The 26,215-nt window shown below is 40.0% G+C and overlaps 1 protein-coding gene and 3 long non-coding RNA genes across 4 annotated transcripts; 3 read left to right on the forward strand and 1 right to left on the reverse strand.

The window, feature by feature from the left end:
• Positions 1-2,801: 2,801 nt before the first annotated feature.
• LOC125260988 lies at positions 2,802-4,479 on the reverse strand. The gene is made up of 4 exons (XR_007183184.1): positions 4,317-4,479; positions 4,169-4,243; positions 4,023-4,086; positions 2,802-3,943 (listed from the first exon to the last, which is right to left on the reverse strand). It is a non-coding gene; the product is annotated as an uncharacterized LOC125260988 (long non-coding RNA).
• Positions 4,480-6,092: 1,613 nt separating this feature from the next.
• LOC125261016 lies at positions 6,093-6,599 on the forward strand. The gene is made up of 2 exons (XR_007183189.1): positions 6,093-6,427; positions 6,514-6,599. It is a non-coding gene; the product is annotated as an uncharacterized LOC125261016 (long non-coding RNA).
• Positions 6,600-18,577: 11,978 nt separating this feature from the next.
• On the forward strand, positions 18,578-19,833 carry LOC125261023. Its single transcript, XM_048179564.1, has 2 exons — positions 18,578-19,708; positions 19,790-19,833. Exon 1 carries the CDS (start codon positions 18,683-18,685, stop codon positions 19,493-19,495), a length of 813 nt encoding a protein of 270 aa, XP_048035521.1. The 5' UTR covers positions 18,578-18,682; the 3' UTR covers positions 19,496-19,708; positions 19,790-19,833.
• A 4,560-nt stretch (positions 19,834-24,393) lies between these two features.
• On the forward strand, positions 24,394-25,214 carry LOC125261013. The gene is made up of 2 exons (XR_007183187.1): positions 24,394-24,726; positions 24,813-25,214. It is a non-coding gene; the product is annotated as an uncharacterized LOC125261013 (long non-coding RNA).
• Positions 25,215-26,215: the final 1,001 nt, after the last annotated feature.

Raw genomic sequence — 26,215 nt, forward strand, 5'->3', positions numbered from 1 at the left:
CCTTCACTTTGCAAGCGGCTCAGGTCTACCTCCATCCGGGCAAGATGTTGATCTACCGAGGAGGAAAAGACAACAATATCATCAAGATAAAGGAGGAGGGACTGGCACTGCTGATCCCCAAACAACCGTTCCATCAATCGTTGGAAGGTGCTTGGGGCATTGCACAGCCCAAAGGGCATCCTATTCCACTCAAAGAGGCCAAACGGGGTGCAGAAAGCAGTTTTAAATTTGTCCCCCTCAGCTACAGGTACCTGATTGTACCCGCTGGCCAGGTCCATGGTAGAAAACCAACGGGCCCCAGCCAGCGAGTCCAGAGTCTCCTCTATACGGGGTAGAGGGAACGCATCCTTCCTAGTCTTTGAATTTAAGCGACGGTAGTCCACGCACATGCGCAGACTACCGTCCTTCTTTTTGACCAGAACAATGGGTGACGCATAGGGACTGCAGCTCTCTCTAATTACCTGAGTTTCCAACAATTGATTGATATGTGCCTTGACCACCTCATACTCAGATGGGGGAATACGCCTGAACCGCTGCCTAACAGGGATGTCATCCAACAAGGGGATCTCATGGGATATCAAATTTGTGCACCCCAAATCCGCATCGTTTGCAGAGAACACAGGCACATACTTCTCCAGTAGTGCCCTGACCTTACCCTGTTCTTCTTCTGACAACACAGATAAGTCTAACATGGCTATCTGTTCTTGCACAGTAGGGGAAACCTGCACAAACTGTGTACTCACCTTAGCTGTAACGGTCTTAACTTCTGCGACCTCCGGGGGCAAACTAATCACATCAACTTTATTCACAGTGCCAATAACAGTGCTAGCGTACAATACCACATCTACAGTAGCCAGATTAACTACTGGCACATAAACTGTACCACCGTCCACCCTTAAGAGAGCAGGAGAGGCTAGCAAACCTGCCGGTAGACCAGAAACTGGTGGTTCAAACAGTACTGTACCACTCGAATATTGCACTGAACAGGTTGCAGTAACCAATTTCATGGTGCCACCCGAGATGCGCCACGCCCGATGTCCCCGCACTCTAACTCGCCCTCCGCCATCTGAAACTGGCTGAACGTCAACCTGGTGGCAATGCTGTAAGGCCTGAAAAACAAAATTAGGGGCCTGTGATACCACTGGTAAGTCAAAGAGAGCTATGCCATGCTGGCCAAAGAGCTCCCGATAGCAGCGGCTCAGGATGTTCATACCTAACACCCCAGGAACTTCTGCACACACACCACCGGGAGGATCTCTGACCACCAGTATGCCGCAGCCTGAAATTACTCGCCCACAGAGTTCCACATCTAATAACCAACATAAGGAATTGAAAGGCCGTTTGCAGCTCGAAGTTGTAACCAATGACACAATCTAAGCTGTTCCTGACCCCACGACCCAAAATTTGTCACAAACCAACTCTCAGTAATGGTGGACACCATAGAACCAGTGTCCACCAGGCAAGGTATCTGAGCCCCACCCATAGATACAATAAGCTGTGGACAAGTAGACATAAGGCGTGACATAAAATCAAAATCAGTTACAGTTTTGGAGCCTATCCTTTTCCCAACCAAATTGTGGCCCTGCAACTCGGTGGGAACTAGTTTTCCGACGGCTGCTCAGATGACTGTCCACCCCTCATTACGGCAGAATTCACACGGGCTGATGGTGAAGCAGATCTCCGCTCCCCATCGCAATCTCTGGCAAAATGGCCAGGTTGCTGACACCTTCTGCAAATTAAGTTAGCCTTAAATGGTCGCGAACGTGACTGAAAATTTTGAAGCTGCGCCATACTTTGGGTTAACTGATTTAATTGTTGTTGCTGCTTTCTGAGCATGTCCCGTAGTTCACTCATTTCTGACGTTGCTGAACCACTACTACTATTAACATGCTGATGTCCCTGTACCCCATATTGGATGCCATAAGCGGATGGAACAGACTGGCTCCGACCACGTACCCCCCCAGGCATGCCCTCTCTTTCCCAACGAAGAGCTTCGCTGCGAATGTCAAACAATGTGGCAGTGGGTTGACGACGCACCAATTGCTTAAGTTCACGCCGAAGAGCACAATCACCAACATACTCAACAAACTGATCTCTTAATAACATTTCGCCGTTAGGCATGCTATGAGGTGAGTGACTTTTAACCTTTTCCAGAAGACTCATCAGGGCCAGGGAGAACTCCACCAGTGTCTCCCCATCCTGTTGTCTTCTGGAAAAGAACGACTCCTGAAGTGCTACATAAGACTTTGTACAACCGTACAATTCACGCAATACCTGAGTAATCTGATCTGGATCCTCCCTCTCGTTCCTTGATCGATAACGAATTTCTTCCCTCGCCTCTCCTTCCAGATGATCAAACAAGAAAAATGCCTGATCAGCTGTAGAAAGATGGCGAAGCCGCATACAGGCCTGAGCCTCCTCCACCCACTCATTGATGCCAATGCCCGACCGACCGCTAAACTTTGGACACTTGCGATCCCGAGGAATGAAAACAAACCGCTCCGCTGTCGATGCACCAGCACCAATAAGTGGGGGATTTTCAGCCACAGAAATAGTAACATTAGATGGACCTGGCTGCGCAACAGACACCGGCTCTTGCCGCAGCCTTTCATTATCAGCTTTCAGTTGAGCTACCAAATCTCTTAACTCACGCAATTCGTCCTCCATATCTGCAACTGCACACGCAAAGAGGGACTGCTGTTGTCTGGTTCCTACCAAAAGAGAAAGAAAAGAAAAAAAAGAAAAAGCAAATATACAAACAAAACCCACGTCTCTGTACTACACAAGAGGGAACCCTGCCGACTACGCCAGAATGTGGCGGGGCGGTGTAATTTTGAGACACAAGCCCAAGGTTTTGTTCACCAGAAATAAAGTCAGACTACGCCACCCTAAGGATTAACCCCAGGGAAAATACTCAAACCAATCAAATTGGATAATAGAGCACACAGGTTCGGTTCCCTCAAAATTAGGCCAGAGACGCAAGTATAAAAAAAATACAAAATGTTTATTAATACAAAAGTTAATTAAAATACAAAACAATGAATCACAGAAAAATACATGAAACCCCACTTCAAACACAAGAACACAAATTACAAAAAGAGAAAAAGATAACAAAACCAACTTGAGGTAGTATGTATTTGTATATGTGTATGTATATGTAAAACAAAAACAGTAATACCAGCAGGGGCTGAGGCTCCCAACGGCTGGGATCAATGCAGAGTTTGGTTTCACAAGAGCACACTTCCACGCGCACACACACCCGTGCACTCTAATCACACTATCAAACACTCAAGGTGTACACCGCACACGATGAAGGAGAACCACCACCACAAGGAGGGAGAGCAAACCACCCGTGGGACCCCAGCTCCTGCAATAAATCAAAAAGAAAATAAATAACTTTGAAAATAAACTGGACAGAAATGGCAATATGAACATCAATGCAGCAACTCCTCACATAAGTGGTATCAACCAACAGAAGTGAGGAGAAGCAACAATGTAACCAGAAAATCAGATAGTTAATCACCTGAAATTGTTACAAACACCAACTTCTATACAGTAAATCACCATACGATTTGAATTGCATTCATAGATTAAACATGCACATGTCGACAGATTATAGTTTCACAAAAAAAGAAAAATCAAAGCAATACAATCAAACAAATATCCACAAACTTAAAGAAAAAGAAAAAGGTTAAATGATTTAACCATGGTAACTAATAATGAAATAAACCAAAACATGAAGCAGGGCACTAGAAAGGCACGTAATAGAATCAAACCAGCAGTCCCCTTTAATAAACGTTGATGACTTCGTCGGCGCGGCTGTATGGACAGCCGCTCTTTTAACAGCGCGAAGACAGCAGCAAGAGCTCACGGCAGCAAACAATCACGGCATAAAACGATCACGGCAGCAAACAAATCACAGCATAGAACGAGAGGGAGAATCCTACATCGAACAAAAGGAGGTGTTAAAAAAAGAATAATATTATGCTTACCCAGATATAAATTGCCTTTAAAACACTTACCATCAGGATATCACGCCGAACAAAATGCTTCATAGGCACGGGCTTGTTACAGTCATACCCACCGCTACCATCATGGGGTACAAGTATGTTAAATATACTATACTCACTTTATACTAACCACGCAACGAGCTATTAACATTGCATACCTGAGAGGCAAACAGTCATCAAACCCACTAAGCAGCACAAAAAGGAAAGCAGCACCGGACCATAAAAACTGCACTCTAAATAAACACAGTTTTAGATTATGCACGCCAACAATTTCTAAGTCACCGTATTAAAACACAGCACACTTACCCACAGCCACCGTCAACACAGCCAAAACAAAGGGGGAAAACGGACGTGACGCATCCCAGGTAACAGCCAATCGGCCTTTAAATAGGAGGTACTATTCACTGATAGGCAAACACTGCTGTCAATCACCTAATCCTGTTACACAAATAAATATGTACATGTGTAGTTTTGTGCAGTTTGTATTTATTCCCAGTTCATAAGGTGCTTACTTCAGCTGACCATTCTATGATAATCTTCGTTTATTTTGATAATATGCTTATTAGCCTATTTTACTGTCACATCAAGTTTGAATTCAGCTCTAAACTCAGTTATTATGGATTGATTAAATAAAATAATATAAATATGAAGCTCAGATACTCAACAGCATTAGTTTTAGTGTGACATTAAACATTAAAGTGTCTTTTTTAGTTATTGATCCATATATAAATCTATTTCTCTTTTCATTCATCATCTTTTGTCTTTGTGCTGCTGCAGAATATTATTCACGTCACATTTACATGATTAAACGTATTTCAGTGAAGATTATCAAACCAACATCAAGTGAGTTTAAAGCTTTAATCTGTGAAAAACTCTGTTCTTCAGGAGTGTTTGGTGAAATGAAGAGAGTGACGGAGGGAGATTCAGTCACTTTAAACTCTGATCTTACTGAAATGAAGGATGATGATGTGATTCAATGGTGGTTTGGAGATTATGTAAGCACTGTAATAGCTGTCATCAATGTAACGGCCGACAGCTTCACTGTATATGATGATGTTCTTGATGGGAGATTCAGAGACAGACTGAAGCTGGACAATCAAACTGGATCTCTGACCATCACAAACATCACAATGAAACATACCGGAGTTTATGAACTACTGACCAACAATAAGAGTGATCATTTCTATCTCACTGTCTTTGGTGAGTTCAAAAACGTTTTCACCTGTTTTAATGATAAAGCTGAAAGAGAATTCATCATTTTGTTTCTTTTTGCTGTTTTATGATATTGTTTATTTCAAATTTAAATGTTAAACTATTTAATTTAATAAACCATTATAATTTGTTTATCTGTGACAAACCCTGTTTCAGTGTCAGTGACGGAGGGAGATTCAGTCACTCTAAACTCTGATCTTACTGGAATAAAGGACGGTGATTGGATTTGGTGGACGTTTGGAAAGAGTACAATAGCTGAAATCAATAAACTGATCGACAGCTTCACTGTAAATGATGATGTTCTTGATGGGAGATTCAGAGACAGACTGAAGCTGGACAATCAAACTGGATCTCTGACCATCACAAACACCACAATGAAACACACTGGAGAATATACATATTATATCCTCAATTTAGCAGCATCCACTCTTGACAACAGGCATTTTTCTTTTATTCATCTCACTGTCTACGGTGAGTTAAATATCAATTTCACGTGTTTTATTTATTACAGCTAGATCTAAAGAAGTATCTTATCATGACTAATGAGTTCAAATGACTAATTCTCTTACTTTCACATGAACAGCAGGTTTATATTTAACTTTCTATTCAATAGTTTTAAATGCTCTACTTTTGATCATCTTGGTTCCTCTGGATGTTTCTTGAATCTCTTCATTCATCCTCATTTCTCTTTATTCTCTCATGTTTTCAGCTCGTCTGCCTGTTCCTGTCATCAGCAGTAACTCTTCACAATGTTCTTCATCATCATCATCATGTTCATTGGTGTGTTCAGTGGTGAATGTGAGTCATGTGACTCTCTCCTGGTACAGAGGAAACAGTTCATTGTCCAGCATCAGTGTGTCTGATCTCAGCATCAGTCTCTCTCTACCTCTGGAGGTGGAATATCAGGATAAAAACACCTACAGCTGTGTGCTGAACAATCCCATCAGCCACCAGACTCAACATCTGAACATCACTCAACTCTGTCACACATGTTCAGGTACGGCAGCGCTGATGATATTAGCGTTTATTGACTGAGCTGATCTCACTTTGATGTTTTTATTCCTCAGTCCACTGTTGTGGTCCTACTGAAGCTGTGATCCGATTGGTCCTCTCTGCTCTGGTGGGCGTGGCTACTGTCATTCTTGTGCTTTATCACATCAGATCCAGAAGAGCTGAAGGAGATCAAGCACATATTCACACATCAGGTACATGATTGATGATGACTGATTCAGCATATATTAATATTGGTGAGATTGATTCATTTATGGCTTTACATGTTCATCTTTTTCAGGAAGTGCTTAAATCTGAAGCAGAACGCTGAACTTTAAAGGTTCTTCAAGTGTGTTTTTGTCATAATAAATACTGATGATTATTTGAGCTTCTCTTTCAGTGTCAGATTTGTAAAACTCTTATTTGTAAGGCTTTATTGTTTATATTTCTCTCAGAGACACAGATCTCACTTTACTACTACTGCTGTATATTTGTCATGTGTATTTTACACTGTTGTTGATGATCAAATTAAAATAGCATCTTTTTAATGTGTCTGACGGAGTTGACACAAATTAAGTTCTGAAGTACATTTTTAGAAGAAAACATTTTCAGAAAAACCTGTTCATTAGCTGAGACCTTTGTCTACAAATATATCAGTTTATAATAATGTGTTATGAAATAATAAAAACTAACATCTAAAACATGTTTTGTCTCTTCTCTCAAGAATCAGTGAGATTAAGTTCAGACTTCTATTCTTGCCATAACTCTGATATCATTTCATGATCACTACATTCACTTGCGTCTTGTGTTTTGGTTCACTAACATCCTCCTGTCAGAGTCTCTGTAACAATTGTAGTCACACGTTTATTTCAATAATAATTCCAGATTCTATAGAAATGCTCTCTGTTGCAGTTATTTGTGTGCATGTTTGTTCCAAATGTCATTTGTGCTCTAGTACCAGGCCTTAGTTTCTGTGTGGAAATTTCCTGATTTTCAGATTTCTAAAGTGTGACAAAATCTCATGAGAGGAACCATGTTTTTAATGAAGGAAAGTTCAAATGCGGGTCCAACAGACCCCAAATACTCGACGTACTTCTACTTTTTATAATGTATAAAACATTCTTTATGAACTCCTACACTATACTTTAATACTTTTAATGCCCTCTTATTCGGGTGGTTGTTACAATACTATTTTTGCATTTTATATTGGGATATAAATGCTTTCTGCACACAAGATGTAGTCTCATGCTCTTTTATTAGTAATTTTTCCATCACATCATGGACAACAATTATTTAAATGGGTATTTCACCAAGAATTCAAACTGCCACACGCGCTTAAAGTCGGCATGAAATCAGTATTGACCCTATTTACTATGTTAGTGCATATTACTAGTCTTGTGGTGAACAATTAATCCAAGTTAATACACAGAAAATGATTGTTTGTCACTTTAATCAAAATCTGAAAAGTTACTTCCGGTCCCATAGACAGTAAAAGAAAGGCGTTCCTTCTCTGGTGACGTCAGTGTGACGGCTTGGGTTGTAACGCTTAAACCACGCCCCTCCAACCGTTAGTCTGCTATGAGCGAGAGGAGGAGCTAAAATAAAACCCTGAAACAAAACGGTTTTTATTGTTTACATTTCTTTAAAATGATGTGGCGAGAGATCGGCATGGCTTGTCGGACACAGCAACAGTAACTAAAGGGGGCGGGTCTTTGCGAACGGTCAAAAGGCAAAAGAACCTGCTGCATGACTGGATTTAATAGAGGAAACTGCGAAAACGCGAGTAAAACAAACGGTTACACTAAAGGTTGGACTCGAAAGTGTTCCTTACAACTTGTCAAATAAACCTAATCCATGGATATTGACATGCAGCCAGGAATCGTGTTTCCTGACATTTATATGTGCCTGATTTCGACGCGGGGGAAATAACGTACATAAATCAAATCTGCCTGTGAATATTTTATATAACTACAATATATAGGTTTAAATCCGAGTAATCACTTATATCAATGTTATATATATCGTCAATGCCGCGAAAAACACAAAACACATCCGAAACAGAAAAGAGCTTTGCTTATCAGGTAATTTAAAGCCATTAACTCTCACTCTGACTGATTCCCTTACCAGTGCGCTGACTACTGAACTAGGGAGCTGATTGAGACGCACCCAGAGATTTAGCTTCTCTTTCTGTTCAAACACTCATCTTACTGTTCAAACACTCAGAAAAACTGAGACACTGTTGTAAATACTCTCACACTATTATAAAGATGGTGTTTATTATACTGTAGACTGAAGACATTAGTTGTTGTTCCTGTTATTGTCCTCTAGATGGCAGTAGTACCAAATATACAAGTGGAGGATAGCCAACGTTACAGGGGTAGAATAAAAGAGTATTAGAGAAGCTAAGCACGTTAAATTAGAGAGCTTTTTAGAAATAAAGAGGCTACACGGCAGTTCATACTTCAGTTCAGTAGTTTATTTAACAAACACCACAGACATGAAGAAACATTCAGAGTGAAACATGAAGATACTGAGGAACAAACAGGCTGGTTTCATTCTCAAAGCTGAACTCAGTCATTTGATCCTTATTTAAATGTCCAGCTCTAGAAATGAATTATATTTGTGTAATATGAGTGTGCACCATTAAAGTCGGCATGAAATCAAAATTGACCCACTTTGTTAGTGCATATTACTAGTCTTGTGGTGAACAATTAATCTGTCCAAGTTATTACACAGAAAAAAACTGTCGTGGTAATCTTTAATCAAAATCTGAAAAGTTGTAACATATATCTTGTAACATATAACCAATTAATAATAATAAATTATTCGAACTTCATTTAAATTGCTGTCAGGGACACGAGGGGCTACAAATGATAACAGACCCTCATTTAGCCTATCTTCATGGCTACAATCATAAAGTCACATTTTATTGGCATGATCTGGCATTTAAAGTATTTACAAAATATAGCTAACATAATATAGACCTACAGAAAGAGTACGGGAAATGAAGGGGGAAATAAAGCAAATAGGGCAATGAATAAGAAAAAAAATAACCAATAATAGCCTAATAATATTAATAAATAATATAAAAATATGAAATAAAACATTAACAATCAGTGAATTGATTTCAAAGACTGTTGGATGTGATAAAAATATACACGGCATATTCTATTATTTATTGATAAACTTCATTCGAATGCTGCTGTAGGAATCGCACACAACAACATGTTAATATAATCATTTCTTAATTATGCGCTTTTTCTTAATTAAAATAAACATTATTATCTTATAAATTAATGATAATTCCAGGTTGCTATGGTCGCGCAGGTTGTTTTAACTCGTGGCCATAAGAAATAGATGTCGTTCCCTCAACATATGATCTCAAGGCCACGACTTTGGCCCAATCCCAATTCTACCCCTTTCCCCTTCCCCTTTGTTTCGCGCGTTCACGTGAAGGGGTAGGGGTGTCCCAATTCTCATTTGGTTGGAGGGGAAGGGGTAGGGGGAAGGGCCAGGTAGCCCTTCAAACGAAGATTTTTCGGGACCACACTTCAGACGAAGGGGTATGATAAATTTCCAACATGGCCGACCAAGCGAGCAGAGAGACCCATAAATGTAAGTATTTTTTTACGGTAAACAGTATTTTAGTAATAAATAATCACTTGTTTTATGTTGCCTTTAATCTTGTGTTCATGTATACGGTTATGTTCTCCGAAAAAAGATTTGTTAAAATCGCTATGAAAACAGTTTTTTACTTTATGATAGTTCCACAACATATTTTTTTTATATTTTATTGAAACCCGCGTTGATTTGACAACATAAATTCAAATCCGGTGGCAGCTAACTTGTCTTTTTGCCGCATGCCTGATTAATGTATTGTTTTGTTGTGGTTACGTCCATAAATACGTGTACATTACATGATATAAACAAAAAGTGCATTCAGTTTGCGTGCTTATTCATCAGTATTGTATGTTCTGTATCAACCAGGGACTCCTGAGGAAACACGCAGGCTCGTCTCCTTTGTCTTATGCGAAGAACTGAAGACAAATGCAAAAAAATAGCTGTCGCCCAAGCAACAGAGATCACTACAGCTATCGATGGCATCTTAAAAGGCCAATTCACACCGCACCAACAAACAATTTTTTTTAGCGCGACCCTTTTTATTAACGAGACCCATAAGCATATACAACCATGTAGCTAAACAAGCCAAAACGAATTATTAAAAACGAAACTGAAGGTAAACCTGCGTTGCTCTCATAGTGGTTAACGTTACCTCTCTCTTTTGTTGAAGTGGAGCAGCGCTGCTCTTGCTGAATGGCACGGATTGCACTATGGACTATTGTACCTTTTGTATATTTTATTTTTTTTTAACAATATTTTATTTTTTATAATGAACAAGCTGCGATGTCACGTTTCCACTGCTTTGTTGTGTGTGCGTGAGGCGCAGGCGCGATCAAACAGCTGTCTTTGCAGGGGACTTGCCTCATCGTCATGGCAACGGTTCGTGGCCAGGTCAGATTACGTCAGAGTTTGTTGCCGTCTGTTGATGACACCACACTCATCGGCCTCTTCCAGGACAGTGACGTGTCTGCTCACAGACAGGAGGTTAAAGAGAACCGCGGGACCCGATAAGATTTCTTGCTGCGCGGGATTAAGTTTTGAATGGCGGATTGCGGATTGCGGTCGGTAACTATAGTGTACCTTCGCGAGTGCACCTTTGTGATCGGAGTTTGAAGCAGAGACGTTCTGAAACGGTCGTCAGTCAGCGTCATTCTGTTCTTGCGCGGATGTTAAAAAAGATTTAATCTTGCAGTATAGTAGTAAGCCAACAGTTTTCGTTTATGTAATTTAGGTTTAGCTTATATAGTTTTGAGGGACATGTTGTAGGCTATTTAATTTAGCCTATTTTTCTCTGTGATATTTAGCTTATTATTCTTTGTGACATTTTTTCTCTGGCATTTTTTAAGGTGTTGGCAGCATCATAGACAAATAACAAATACAAATCTTGTATGCAACATTTTATATTTGTTATCCCCAATCACTCTCTTTCTTTAGGGGAAGTTTAAACGCGAGATTCTGGAAACAATCTTTAGCGGGACCCGTCGGGTCGGAACGAAAATCACTATGGCTGCGTTTACACTGGCACAAAACATCCGATCTTTTGCTCACATGCATCTGACACAGATCGGAATTAGTTGCACACGTGTAAACACAAAAATCCACATGAGATCCGATTTTTTCGCATCCGATCTGAGCCACTTCCAAATGTGGTTTTAAATCCGATACATATCCGATCTCTGGACATGCGACCTAAGTCTAAAAACACGCATATCCGATTCCCATTGGAATCCCAAGCCACCACACGGCGAGGGTGGCACGTTTTCTTACTAAAAGGTAGCTTTTATGTTGTATTATGAAGCAGACGTGCTTGTATGCACTCGCACTAAAAATTCGCAGCTTTATTATTGAGGTGGGAACTTTATATGTCTAACGTTATCTATTTTTTTTTAGAAAGAAATTGTGCACACATACATTTTGCAGCTGAATTTCAACCTTTGCCCGTTTAATTGTAAAGTGACCGCCGTGTTGTTTTTCTTATAAGCCAAAAGCTTCACTGTAGCTACTCTAGAGTTTCTCTCTCGCGCGCTCTCTCCCTAGCTTGCTTGAATTCATTTAAAAAAAAAAAAAAAAAAAAAAAAAAAAATGGAGTTCTATAGGCTAACTGATAACTGTATGTGGTATTGAGCTCTGGTTAGGCGGGGTCGGGGAGGAACTATGGGAATACTTAAGGGAGACAAGCACGGAAGATTTTGAGCGATGCACAGACACCGTGGTATACCAGTGCCCAAGGAAGTCGACCAGAAGTTGAAGTCGGCTGCGTGCCGCCATCTTGTAGCAGAACTTCACTTGCGTTAGCATCCCATTGACTCCCATTCATTTTGGCGTCACTTTGACAGCGAATAACTTTACATCTGAGGCGTTTAAAGACTCCATTTGTCCATTATTTATTTCTAAAGATACACGACAATGTATAAAGGGCTCCATTACCTTCTATGTTACATTATGGCCCCGTAGAAACAGTTTTTGTAAAAATAGGCTAACGATTGCGTCATAACCACTCGACTCTCTGTCGCACAGTAGAGAAATTACCGTACAGACAGGAGGAGAAGCTCGCAGGCAATAGTATGCATTAACTTAATATGGCGTACTGGCGTTACATTTTAAAATACTATACAAAATAATTAATCAGAATACTTACTCCTGCTCACTCATGCCATAGGGTGAGTTATATAGTCATTTTAAGGGGTTTGATTTGACAAGAAAATAGTGTGGGGTGTTTGGTTAAGGATGTGTGTTTGTAGACCGCGAGTGCTCCCGAGAACCCCAGTAACTAGAGCGACCAGAGAGTGTAACCTGGGTGTTTTAAAAGGTATGAAGTGTGAGATTGGTTGTGGGGTTTTGAGAAGAAATGTAAAGTTATTTTATTTGTATTATATGTATTTGTAGATCGGAAGCACCCCTGAGAATCCTAGTAACCAGAGTGGATAGAGTAAGAGTGGGGTTTTTTTTTGTAACAGGTATGAAATTAGTTGGAAATTATTTGTTTGTATTATTATTATTATTATTATTCTTTGGGAATTATGTGATGTGTGATTTGATATTTTTTTGTATAATTTTGTTTTTTTGTAACAGATTGCTTCGGTTTTGATTTAATTTGTCCCAGTTCGTTGATTTAATGTGGTTATATTTTGGGTTTGATTTATTTTGAATTTTCTTTGTTATTTGCAGTTTTGTAGGTTGTTTTGTTTCTTTTGGTGTAATTAAGTGTCTAAAAGGTTTTTTTTAAAGAAAAGGAACCCTTGTTAAATAAAAGAAATATTTATTAAGAAAGTGGAGTACCTTGTGGTGAGTGTAAACACCCACACAACAGAATTTTGGCGACGAGGAAGGGACCTCCAATTTAGGGGTACTTCTTTTCTTTTTTTTTTTCTTTTTTCTTTTTTTTTTTCCTTTTTCTGTTGTTTTGGGGTTTTTTTTGTTTGTTTGTTTCGGTGGGACAAATTAAATCAAAACCGTGGCGAAGACAGAGACGATCGAACAGGGGCTAAGGACTGTGGTTTATCAGCAGTACAGAGAGTCATAATGGAGGAGCTTCAGGATCAGCTGGCAGACCTAAAGAGGAGACTGGCGAAGGAGAAGGAGGAAAAGGACAGACTGGCCATTGAAAATGAGAGACTTTCAAGAGATGTAGGGATGGACACTGGGACTGTGCGGCAAGAACGAAGTACAACAAAGGTAGAGGTAGTTTATGTACCAAGAGAGAAGAGATGTAAAGTTTATACAGGTAAATCTTCAAGTGTACCTTTGAGTGATTGGATTGAGGACCTGAAAAGTGTGTTTAAGGCCCGAAATTTCACTCAAGCTCAGGCAGCAGATTTTATATGGGAACACTTAGAGGGTGAGGCCAAACAGGAAATTAAGTATAGACCCAAGGAAATACGTTCCAGCCCAGAGGGAGTTTTTGAAGCTCTTCTTGAAGTGTTTGGGAGTGCTCAATCATTTACTGCATTGCAGAGACAGTTTTTTGAAAGACAACAAGGGAAAACTGAAACTCTGATTGAGTTCTCACATGCATTAATGGCTCTGTTAAAAGAATTGAAAAGTTGTAATCCCAGGGGCGTGTCTGAAGAAGATATCATGCTTAGGGATCAGTTTGCAGAGAATGTGAGAAGTAAAGAACTCTGTAGAGAGCTAAAAAGAATGATTAGACAGAAACCAAGCCTAACATTTCTTGATGTCTGCAAAGAAGCGGTTGAGTGGGCTGGGGATGGAGTGAGTTCTTCTGAAACATCAGGGGGGTCTGAGACCTTTAGTACTATTGATAGTGAAACAGTGATTGCAAAGCAGAGTTCAGATTCAATGTTAGTAGAGTTGTTTGGTATGATGAAAAGTCAGCAAAAGCAGTTAAGTGATTTAACTGAAAAAATAGCCAGTTTGCAAGTCGTTAATAGGCAGCCGCAGGGAGTGTCACGAAGATCATATGCCTTTGATCCCTCAGGACAGCCTATTTGTTTTAAGTGTCAAAAAGTGGGACAAACCAGGGCCCAGATAGGACGCAGACAAACTGGCTAAACCGGTCTGCTACGTCACGTACAGAACTCAAATAATTCACAGCACATAAAACTCTTTCACCTAGATATTATCACATAGAGACTTGTCTGACCTCGAACTAGTAAATACAAAAAACCGAAACCTTTTAAGTAAAAATTTAATTGATGTTCAAAAAATGAAAATACAGATAAATTAGATAAACAAATGATAAAGCTTGGCAGAATATTAGATCATTTCTTCAAGACTTATTGTAAATGAAATTATCACAGAAAATAAACTAGACTTGCTGTGTTTGACAGAAACCTGGCTAAAACCAGACGATTACATTATTTTAAATGTATCCCAGTTCCAAGCCCTGTAATTTATAGTAATATATTCAGAATCATTCAAAAGAATTTCAAATATAACTCCTTTGAAGTGATGGTGCTTTATGTAACATTATGTAAGTTGACATTTGTGCTGGCTACTGTATACAGGCCACCAGGGCACCATACTGACTTTATCAAAGAATTTGCTGATTTTCTATCAGAGTTAGTACTGGCTGCGGATAAAGTCCTTGTTGTTGGTGATTTTAATATCCATGTAGATAATAATAAAGACGCATTTGGATTGGCATTTGCAGACATTTTAAACTCTATTGGAGTTAGACAACACGTGTCAGGACCCACTCATTGTCGTAATCATACCTTAGATACTGTCGCATGGAATTGATATTGATGCTGTTGAAATTCTACAGCAGAGCGATGATATATCAGATCATTATTTAGTGTCGTGTATAATACAGTTAGCCAAGGCTACAAAACCACCACCCAGCCATAAATATGGTAGAACCATCACTTCTACCACTAAAGATTGCTTTATAAATAATCTCCCCGAGCATTTCATCGCCTTAGTACACCTGAGTCACTGTGGTGAAGATGGGGGATGCGGAAATAAACTGTTTGATTGACACTGGTTCTATTATTTTTCAAATCTCTTAATAGAAAACAAACATAATCCTAGTCTTATTTGACCATGATAACTGAAACAGAGTTCAACTGTGACGTTTAAAGAGCAGCATTTTGCTTCTTTAGGAAAATATTAGAAGAAAATTATAAACAGAACCGTCTACAGCGCTTCAGACAGTTGAGTGTCCCTGATAAAACTAGAATCATTCGTGGAGAGGAAGAATTATCTAAACTTATCAAATCATCAAAATCAACAACATGGTTGGCTGGTGTTAAAAGCAGCCAATGGCCTAGATATCCCATATGTGGGATATCTAGAGCTAGATATCAAAATCCTTGACCAAATACTTCCAAAACAGGGGGTGTTAGTTGTGAAAGATACACTAGATCTAGAGACAAGAGAAAGAAAGAAACTGGTGCCAGGTTTGATTGGTATGAATGTAATTCGAAATTGTCATGGGTCTTTTGAAGCAACAGTTTGGGTCTCAGTATTCAAAAAGTTCTATAATGCAGCAATGTGAAGTCTCTTTGAAACAGGCGTTGGAAATTTGTCAATTGCATGATACGCAAAAACAATCTTTTGTGAACCTGCTGGCCCCAAGTCCAGTTAAGGTGGCAGCAGGTACTCTTCAATTGGTTTGTGCAACAAGTGGGTATACTAGACTCATGCCTAAAGAATCCTTGCTGCTAGAACCTCTAGTAGAGAGTGAGGGGAGTTTACCAGCAGACCTGTTAGTGGTAGGTTCAATAGTGTCCCCAGAAAAAGGACAATTGCTCGTCCCAATTATGAATGTGGGTACTAGTGATGTGTTTTTAAACCCACACATTCGACTTGCGTCTGTACATAGGGCTGAGGTGGTAGTAAGTGGGGGGGATTTTGATATTCAGTTTATTCCGGTACAGCAAGAACAACAGTGTACAGTTTTTATTGAACAAAGTAATGTGGCCCAGTCAGGGGTAACAGTCCCTCAACGATTTAGTACCCTTAATTTTCCTCGGTTGAATGTGGAACAGGAGGTGAAGGCTAGGGAGTTATTGAATAAATATGCCTCTGTGTTTGTTGAAGGAAGTGGGGATTTGGGGTATACTGATCTGATTGAACATCGGATTCCATTGTTAGATGATGCTCCCGTCTGTCAAAGGTATAGGAGGTTGCCCCCTACTCAATATGAGGAGGTTAAAGCACATATTAAACAATTGTTAGAGCAAAATGTCATTAGGGAGAGCTGCAGCCCATATTCATCACCGATTGTGATTGTAAAGAAAAAGGATGGATCAATTCGGATGTGCGTGGACTATAGGCAGTTGAATGCTAAAACAAGGAGAGATTCATATCCCTTGCCTAGAATTGAAGAATCTTTAGATGCTTTGAGTGGAGCATGTTGGTTTTCCACCTTGGATTTGGCAAGTGGATACAATCAAGTGGCTGTGGCAGAGGAAGATAAACAAAAGACTGCTTTTTGTACTCCTTTTGGCCTGTTTGAGTATAACCGTTTACTGTATGGATTATCCAATGGGCCAAGCACTTTCCAGCGTCTGATGGAACGCATATTCAGTGATGAAAGTTTCCAGTCAGTGCTCTTATATTTGGATGATGTGATTGTATTTTCATCAACAGTGGAGCAACATCTGGAGAGATTGGAGAAGGTCTTGCAACAACTTCAGCATCATGGACTTAAAGTTAAGCTCAGTAAATGCTGTTTTTTCCAACAAGAGGTACGTTACTTGGGTCATGTCATCTCTAGTGAGGGGGTGGCGACAGACCCTGAGAAGATTCAAGCAGTGGCAGAATGGGCGAAACCTCAGACAGCGAAAGAGCTTAGATCTTTTTTGGGATTTGCAAGCTATTACAGACGTTTTGTTCAAGGATTCGCCAGGATTGCAGCCCCGCTACATCAATTGGCCGCCGTGGGGGACAGGCTAAAGGGTAAGAAGCAAAAGAAACGAGTATACTTAACTAATGAACAATTCAGACAGAGGTGGGATGATCAATGTGAAGAAGCTTTTCAAACATTAAAAAGGAAATTAACATCTTCTCCTGTGCTAGTGTATGCTGACTTCACTAAGCCTTTCTTGCTTGAAATAGATGCCAGCCATACCGGACTCGGAGCAGTGCTTTCCCAGGATGTGGGAGGTAAGCGGAGGCCGGTGGCCTATGCTAGTAGAGGTCTAAGGGAATCGGAACGTAATATGGATAATTACAGTACAATGAAGCTGGAGTTCCTTGCCCTTAAGTGGGCAGTAACAGAGAAATTCCGGGATTATTTAATTGGAAATAAGTTCATCGTGTTTACTGATAATAACCCACTGAGCCATTTGAAGACCGCTAAATTGGGGGCGGTAGAGCAACGATGGGCCTCACAGTTGGCCATGTTTGACTTTGAAATTGTGTATCGTCCAGGAAAGAGGAATGGAAATGCCGATGCCCTGTCCCGACAAAATGCGGTAGGAGGACAGGAGGAAGGGAGTGTTTTACCTCAATCTGTAGCTGCAGTGGATGTTGTTTCAGTTTTTCCTGAATTCCAGACACAAGATTTGCAGAGCTTGCAAGAACAGGACCCCGTTATCTCCCGGTTTAAGTTCTATTGGAGTAAGGGGGAAGGGCCAGGTAAGAAAGAAAGAAAAGAGGAGTTAAAAGATACATTGGAGCTGTTGAGACAGTGGGATAAAGTGGAAGAACATGAAGGCATCTTCTATAGGGTCATCGCAGATGCTAGAGGGGGTTGGGTAAAACAGCTTCTGCTACCTCAAGTCTTAAAGCAGGAAGTTCTGAGTCAGCTGCATGACCGTCAAGGTCATCAGGGGATTGATAGAACATTTAAATTAGTACGGCAACGCTTTTATTGGCCCGGGATGTACCAGGATGTTCAGGAGCTCTGCAAGAATTGCCTTCGTTGTATTGTGTCTAAGGACGTTCAGCCTAAAGTAAGAACAGTGATGAATAGTATTCAAGCATCTAAACCCTTGGAGGTTGTGGCTCTGGACTTTACCATGCTGGAACGTTCTCAGAGTGGAAAAGAAAATGTGCTTGTTATAACTGATGTCTTTTCTAAATTTACAGTAGCCATACCTACAGCTGATCAGAGGGCCATAACAGTGGCCAAGGTGCTTGTCAAGGAGTGGATTCATCGATACGGAGTTCCAGTTCGAATTCATTCTGATCAAGGGCGGTGCTTTGAGGCCGAAGTTGTGAAGCAGTTATGTGAAATTTATGGTATGCAGAAGAGTCGAACGACAGCATTTCACCCTCAAGGTAATGGGCAGTGTGAGAGATTTAATAGAACGTTACACGACCTCCTCAGGGCCCTTCCTCCTGAAAAGAAATTAAGATGGGATGAATACTTACATGAAGTACTGTTTGCATATAATACCACTGAAAATAGCACAACTGGATTCTCTCCCTTCTTCTTGATGTTTGGCAGGAGTCCTGATCTCCCAGTTGACCATTGGTTAAGTGGTGGGGTGGCAGAAAGAAGAGAAGGACGGGTAGAGACGTGGGTTACTGAACATCAGCATAAACTACAACAGGCATATAAGTGGACACAGAAGCGGTTACAGAGTTTGGCGAAGCAGAGGCAAACACGACAAGGGGTTGTAAAAGATGCCAGTCTGAATCCGGGTGATCTAGTGTATTTACGAAATCGAAGAGTGAGGGGAAGAAATAAAATCCAGGACATCTGGGAGGATTTGCCGCACTGTGTGTTGGAGAGATTGGACCCGGATAAGGCGCTCTATAAGATAGTTCCAGTGGATCAATCACGTCCACCAAGGAATGTGCATCGTTTGGAGTTACGACGTTGTGTACCATTACAGAAGGACCCTGTAGAGTCAATTCAGCATCAAAGTACAGACTCAAGTTCAAGCAGAGCATCGTCTGGGTCTGAGGAAGATTTGGAGGAGCTCCGAGTGGTGGTACCAGTAAGCCTGTCTTCGGGGGTTGAAAGGGAAAGGAGTGCAGAAGAGGATTGTTCCAGGGAGGAGGATCAAGTAATAACCACTGGGACAGACTTTTCAGTTCGACGCTCGCAGAGGGCTACAGCGGGACAGCATAGGAATCCCTTTAGAGAGCCACGATCTGTGCAGGGTATGGAAGCTGCAGCAATCCCCCCAGAATTAAATGATGGGTTAAGGCCCCCTTCCAGAAAAGTAGGGGAAATGGCAATGGTCTTAGAACAGTTGCTGCAGGTGATGAATGAATTAAAAAGAGTGATGAAAGAGGCGTAATTTAGTTTTTAGGTTTGGGTAGCCCAGATAAATATGTAATCATCGGGACGATGATTTGATAAGTGGGGGGTGGATGTGGTATTGAGCTCTGGTTAGGCGGGGTCGGGGAGGAACTATGGGAATACTTAAGGGAGACAAGCACGGAAGATTTTGAGCGATGCACAGACACCGTGGTATACACGCCAAACAAATGCGGCACTGACGGAGGATAGGGTGAGTTATATAGTCATTTTAAGGGGTTTGATTTGACAAGAAAATAGTGTGGGGTGTTTGGTTAAGGATGTGTGTTTGTAGACCGCGAGTGCTCCCGAGAACCCCAGTAACTAGAGCGACCAGAGAGTGTAACCTGGGTGTTTTAAAAGGTATGAAGTGTGAGATTGGTTGTGGGGTTTTGAGAAGAAATGTAAAGTTATTTTATTTGTATTATATGTATTTGTAGATCGGAAGCACCCCTGAGAATCCTAGTAACCAGATTGGATAGAGTAAGAGTGGGGTTTTTTTGTAACAGGTATGAAATTAATTGGAAATTATTTGTTTGTATTATTATTATTATTATTCTTTGGGAATTATGTGATGTGTGATTGATATTTTTTTGTATAATTTTGTTTTTTTGTAACAGATTGCTTCGGTTTTGATTTAATTTGTCCCAGTTTGTTGATTTAATGTGGTTATATTTTGAGTTTGATTTATTTTGAATTTTCTTTGTTATTTGCAGTTTTGTAGGTTGTTTTGTTTCTTTTTGGTGTAATTAAGTGTCTAAAAGGTTTTTTAAAGAAAAGGAACCCTTGTTAAATAAAAGAAATATTTATTAAGAAAGTGGAGTACCTTGTGGTGAGTGTAAACACCCACACAACATGTAGATAAAATATCAAACGCAAATTACCTTTATTTTCCGGTCTATATCCGTTCAGTCAGAATTCGCGCTGCAATACCTCCATGACACTGACTGTTAACTTATCCATTCTGACTAATCATGGCCACTCAACATGAAATATATAAATAATAATTTTCAAAACCCGAGTATCTACTATGTGCATGTAAAACTATCAATGACAATCATTTTGGGACAGGAAGTAATGTAAACACAGATATCGGATACCAGTCGCTCTTAAGTTAATGTAAACACACTGGCCAAAAAATCGGATATGGTCAAAAGATCGGATCTGTGCAGCCAATTTGATGTTTTATTAACAAAATTCGGGAGGAGTAACAATCATCACGTCACTTCAGCCAGCTGTTAGCAATCAGTAATCAACATATCTACACAGTCAGCATGGGTGAAAGCATATAGGCTATATATATAGACACAGTCAACTCACCCATATGCCTCGACAGCTTTACATCCCTCCACCACCCCGTCTCCTCACACTTGCCTGGTTACTTTCTAAATATGGGGGAGTAGCCTACTCTGGATTCGGGCCAAATACCGAGCTCGGAGCCCTCTCCTCGGACAGCACACCAAATACGCATACTATTTACTGTCTGATTATTTGTAAGTGTGAACTCGTGAAATGTGGATAGCGGGTGAACACAGACTGAATTTTAGGCGGGAGCGGGTGCATGCGGAATAATATCGCGGGAGCGGGACGAAAAAAAACAGACCCGCGCAGACCTCTAATCCGGCCGTCTGGTGCAGTCATAACAACCTGGAGCTGAACACACTCAAAACTGTGGAGATGATAGTGGACTTCAGGAGAAACACTCCAGCATTATTCCCACTCTTCATCATGGACAGCACTGAGGCAGCAGTGGAGTCATTCAGGTTCCTGGGCTCCACCATCTCTCAGGACCTGAAGTGGGAGTTACACATAGACTCCAGCTGAAAAAGTCCCAGCAGAGACTGTACTTCCTTCACCAGCTGAGGAAGTTCAACCTGAAACAGTTCTACTCTGCAGTGTCGACAGAACCGGCTAATATGGGCACACTTCCTGGATCTAGTAACTCAACACAGGCAAACATTATACATGTGATTTACTGGCTTTGAAGTCAAAATGGACTCTGCAGTGTTTTTTCCTTTTTATTTTATCTGTTCAAACATCAGTGTTTCTGGTTTGATCTGTCGGTGGATAAACAGCTTCTGCTGGATGTTTGTGGTTGATGCTCGTGTCAGCAGTTTGTGGCTGAAGCATTACTTCATTTTCTCTCCTGCTAATAAGATCACAATCTTCCACTCCACACAAAACATCTTTACACTGAAATAAAGTGAATCCATCAACAGTCAAATAAGAGTCACAGGTCAAATATGATTGACAGATCACAGCACTAAATAACACACCAGTAGATTCAGATATCTAGTCCAATATTTCACTCTTCTGCTGTTAGTTTCATTCAGGCCCAGAATTCATTTGAAAATGTAAGATCAGCAGAAGCTTGTTGATTTTCGTGATGTTAAAGCAGATGAATGTGTGAACGGAAACTGAGGATGGGGGAGGATTCACACACAACCAGATAAATATCACAGTTCAGTGTGTTTCAGATCAATCTGAGGGTTTTCAGACATTTTAAGAGTTACTATCGTGGGCTTTTCAGTGAACCGATGAAGAAAATGTTTCTCAAGTTAGTTTTGCTCTGTTTGTGGCGTCTGGATGGTGAGTTTTAAATGTGTTTTTATGGCTTCAGTTTAGGGATGCACGATTATGACAAATAACTGTCGATTATTCCCTTGAAATTGCGTAATTGCAATTATTAATTAAGATTATCACAATTTACATTGAATGATGTTTTGAATAGCTTTATACTATTGTTTGAAGCAATAATCATGTTTTGCTTGGTCTGCTCAAAGTTGCACTGGATTTTCTCCTCAGCGTAAGGTCGAGAGGTCCATCTATCCCTCTTTTCCATGTTTGTAGAGTTAGTTCGTGGAGTAAATATATAGGCTGTGGTGTTGTCATGGTACTGCAATTTCTAACTTCAATATGATATCTTGAAAAGAACCGATATTCGATACCATTTTCAATACCATGGGGGAAAAAAACAATGTAGATACTCTCATATAGGCTAGATATTTTTAATATATATATTTTTTTGTCCATCTATTGAAAGTCTAGGCAATCAAAAGTTTCTTCTGAAGAGATTTATATGAGATTTTATGCTTTATATGATAAAACTTTTAAGCTTTTTTCATATATATACGTTGATCAGTTACCATTACAATTATCTCAGAATATTTGCTAACTCAGAGTATTTGTTTTTACAATTAGGTAATTTTGTTACACACAGCACAAAGGAAGCTTGATTTCAAATGGTAAATTGAATTTAAAAAAGACAAGTAAACAGTAATAAAATAAGAGCAAATTAACAAATTACTAACAATAGCACAAATAAATACAATAGAATAAAGATATAAATTAAATAGACTGCTTTCTTTTTTTCAGGTAGGTCTAACAGTAGTAATCAGGTAAGAAATTGAATAAAGAAACAAAAAAGTCAGTGGCGTAGCGTCTGGGTACGCACGTACATATGGGCCCGGACGGATTGGGGGTCCGCAATTAGGGGCTTAACCCCAAAGTATACTTCGGGCATCTGCGCACCGTCCGCATCACGAAATTTTCGTCATTAGGAGGGTTTGCGGACGTCCACGTGCAGCCTAATTGTTTGTGATGGCACGGAACAGTGTGTGTACTGAAAACAGCTTATGCGAGAGTGAACTGAGTGCTTGAAAACAAAAGTCCACTAGAGCGCAGTGCACACGCCGAACGCGTCTTTCTGCAGCCAAATGCTTTCAGAGGCTCGCACGCGCGTCTGTGCGCGAGACAGAACCTGTGTAGATGTTCAAAAAATTAAGTATAATAGAAATAATCTTGTCAATAACTTGCTATAGCCCATTTATGCTACATGTACTGAAAATCCTTAAAGGGATAGTTCACCCAAAAATGAAAATGTGATGTTTATCTGCTTACCCCCAGCGCATCCAAGATGTAGGTGTCTTTGTTTCTTCAGTAGAACACAAATGATGATTTTTTGATTTTTCTCGCACAAACCAATCGTTTCGTGTCTAAGGACATCAATGTGTCGTCACGAGCTGCAGGGTTTAATTTGGATTTGTCTGTCGTGTTTTATTTACTCTTATAGTCCAAGTTCCCGCTTAGACTTGCATTATACCACTGACAGACGGCAACGGTTGGAGTTAAAAATCATCATTTGTGTTCTACTAAAGAAACAAAGTCACCTACATCTTGGATGCGCTGGGGTAAGCAGATAAACATCACATTTTCATTTTTGGGTGAAGTATATAAGAATCTGAATAAATGGACCATCAAATGGTCTATGCCATGTCTTAGCGATGATCTATTTACAGATTCACTGTAAATGATGATGATCTTGGTGGGAGATTCAGAGACAGACTGAAGCTGAACAATCAAACTGGATCTCTGACCATCACAAACACCACAATGAAACACGCTGGAGTTTATGATTGTATTAAGAGTCACAGCCGTTTTCTTTTCTCCCATATTCACACAAGGCTTTTTTCTTCTATTCGTCTCATTGTCTACGGTGAGTTAAATATCAGTTTCATGTGTTTTATTTATTACAGCTAGATCTAAAGAAGTATCTTATCATGACTAATGAGTTCAAATGACTAATTCTCTTACTTTCACATGAACAGCAGGTTTATATTTAACTTTCTATTCAATAGTTTTAAATGCTCTACTTTTGATCATCTTGGTTCCTCTGGATGTTTCTTGAATCTCTTCATTCATCCTCATTTCTCTTTATTCTCTCATGTTTTCAGCTCGTCTGCCTGTTCCTGTCATCAGCAGTAACTCTTCACAATGTTCATCATCATCATCATCATCATGTTCATTGGTGTGTTCAGTGGTGAATGTGAGTCATGTGACTCTCTCCTGGTACAAAGGAAACAGTTCATTGTCCAGCATCAGTGTGTCTGATCTCAGCATCAGTCTCTCTCTACCTCTGGAGGTGGAATATCAGGATAAAAACACCTACAGCTGTGTGCTGAACAATCCCATCAGCCACCAGACTCAACATCTGGACATCACTCAACTCTGTCACACATGTTCAGGTACGGCAGCGCTGATGATATTAGCGTTTATTGACTGAGCTGATCTCACTTTGATGTTTTTATTCCTCAGTCCACTGTTGTGGTCCTACTGAAGCTGTGATCCGATTGGTCCTCTCTGCTCTGGTGGGCGTGGCTACTGTCATTCTTGTGCTTTATCACATCAGATCCAGAAGAGCTGAAGGAGATCAAGCACATATTCACACATCAGGTACATGATTGATGATGACTGATTCAGCATATATTAATATTGGTGAGATTGATTCATTTATGGCTTTACATGTTCATCTTTTTCAGGAAGTGCTTAAATCTAAAGCAGAACGCTGAACTTTAAAGATTCTTCAAGTGTGTTTTTGTCATAATAAATACTGATGATTATTTGAGCTTCTCTTTCAGTGTCAGATTTGTAAAACTCTTATTTGTAAGGCTTTATTGTTTATATTTCTCTCAGAGACACACAGATCTCACTTTACTACTACTGCTGTATATTTGTCATGTGTATTTTACACTGTTGTTGATGATCAAATTAAAATAGCATCTTTTTAATGTGTCTGACGGAGTTGACACAAATTAAGTTCTGAAGTACATTTTTAGAAGAAAACATTTTCAGAAAAACCTGTTCATTAGCTGAGACCTTTGTCTACAAATATATCAGTTTATAATAATGTGTTATGAAATAATAAAAACTAACATCTCAAACATGTTTTGTCTCTTCTCTCAAGAATCAGTGAGATTAAGTTCAGACTTTATTCTTGCCATAACTCTGATATCATTTCATGATCACTACATTCACTTGCGTCTTGTGTTTTGGTTCACTAACATCCTCCTGTCAGAGTCTCTGTAACAATTGTAGTCACACATTTATTTCAATAATAATTCCAGATTCTATAGAAATGCTCTCTGTTGCAGTTATTTGTGTGCATGTTTGTTCCAAATGTCATTTGTGCTCTAGTACCAGGCCTTAGTTTCTGTGTGGAAATTTCCTGATTTTCAGATTTCTAAAGTGTGACAAAATCTCATGAGAGGAACCATGTTTTTAATGAAGGAAAGTTCAAATGCGGGTCCAACAGACCCCAAATACTCAACTTACTTCTACTTTTTATTATGTATAAAACATTCTTTATGAACTCCTACACTATACTTTAATACTTTTAATGCCCTCTTATTCGGGTGGTTGTTACAATACTATTTTTGCATTTTATATTAGGATATAAATGCTTTCTGCACCCAAGATGTAGTCTCATGCTCTTTTATTGAGAAGGAATGGCGTTCCTTCTCTGATGACGTCAGTGTGACGGCTTGGGTTGTAACGCTTAAACCACGCCCCTCCATCCGTTAGTCTGCTATGAGCGAGAGAAGGAAAGGAGGAGCGCTAAAATAAAATATTTTTTTATTATTATTTACATTTCTTTAAAAATGACAAAATTTGAAATTTGAGACTTTGTTTTAACCTGCTCTGTCTTGTCTGTCGACGCGTTGTCAGTGTCCTCTTTGCTCCGCGAAGTATTTTTCACTGCGTGAGAACATGATGTGTGGCGAGACATCGGCATGGCTTGTCGGACATAGCAATAGGCTTGTTTGAGATGCGCCTAGCCTCTGAAGTTCAGCCGAGAGTAGGCGGCTGCAGTGAGGAGAGGAGTGAAAAAAGGGCAGGCAAGACGGACAGTTCTCTGTTCTCGTGGTGGATCAGACACCTACGA

This window comes from Megalobrama amblycephala, unplaced genomic scaffold, assembly GCF_018812025.1.
Source record: "Megalobrama amblycephala isolate DHTTF-2021 unplaced genomic scaffold, ASM1881202v1 scaffold230, whole genome shotgun sequence".
In the NCBI taxonomy this organism is placed as follows: Eukaryota; Metazoa; Chordata; class Actinopteri; order Cypriniformes; family Xenocyprididae; genus Megalobrama; species Megalobrama amblycephala.

Bases quoted from the DNA above. Each gene is read 5' to 3' on its own strand.
- LOC125261023 (XM_048179564.1), top strand. From the start codon at position 18,683: ATGTTTGGCAGGAGTCCTGATCTCCCAGTTGACCATTGGTTAAGTGGT.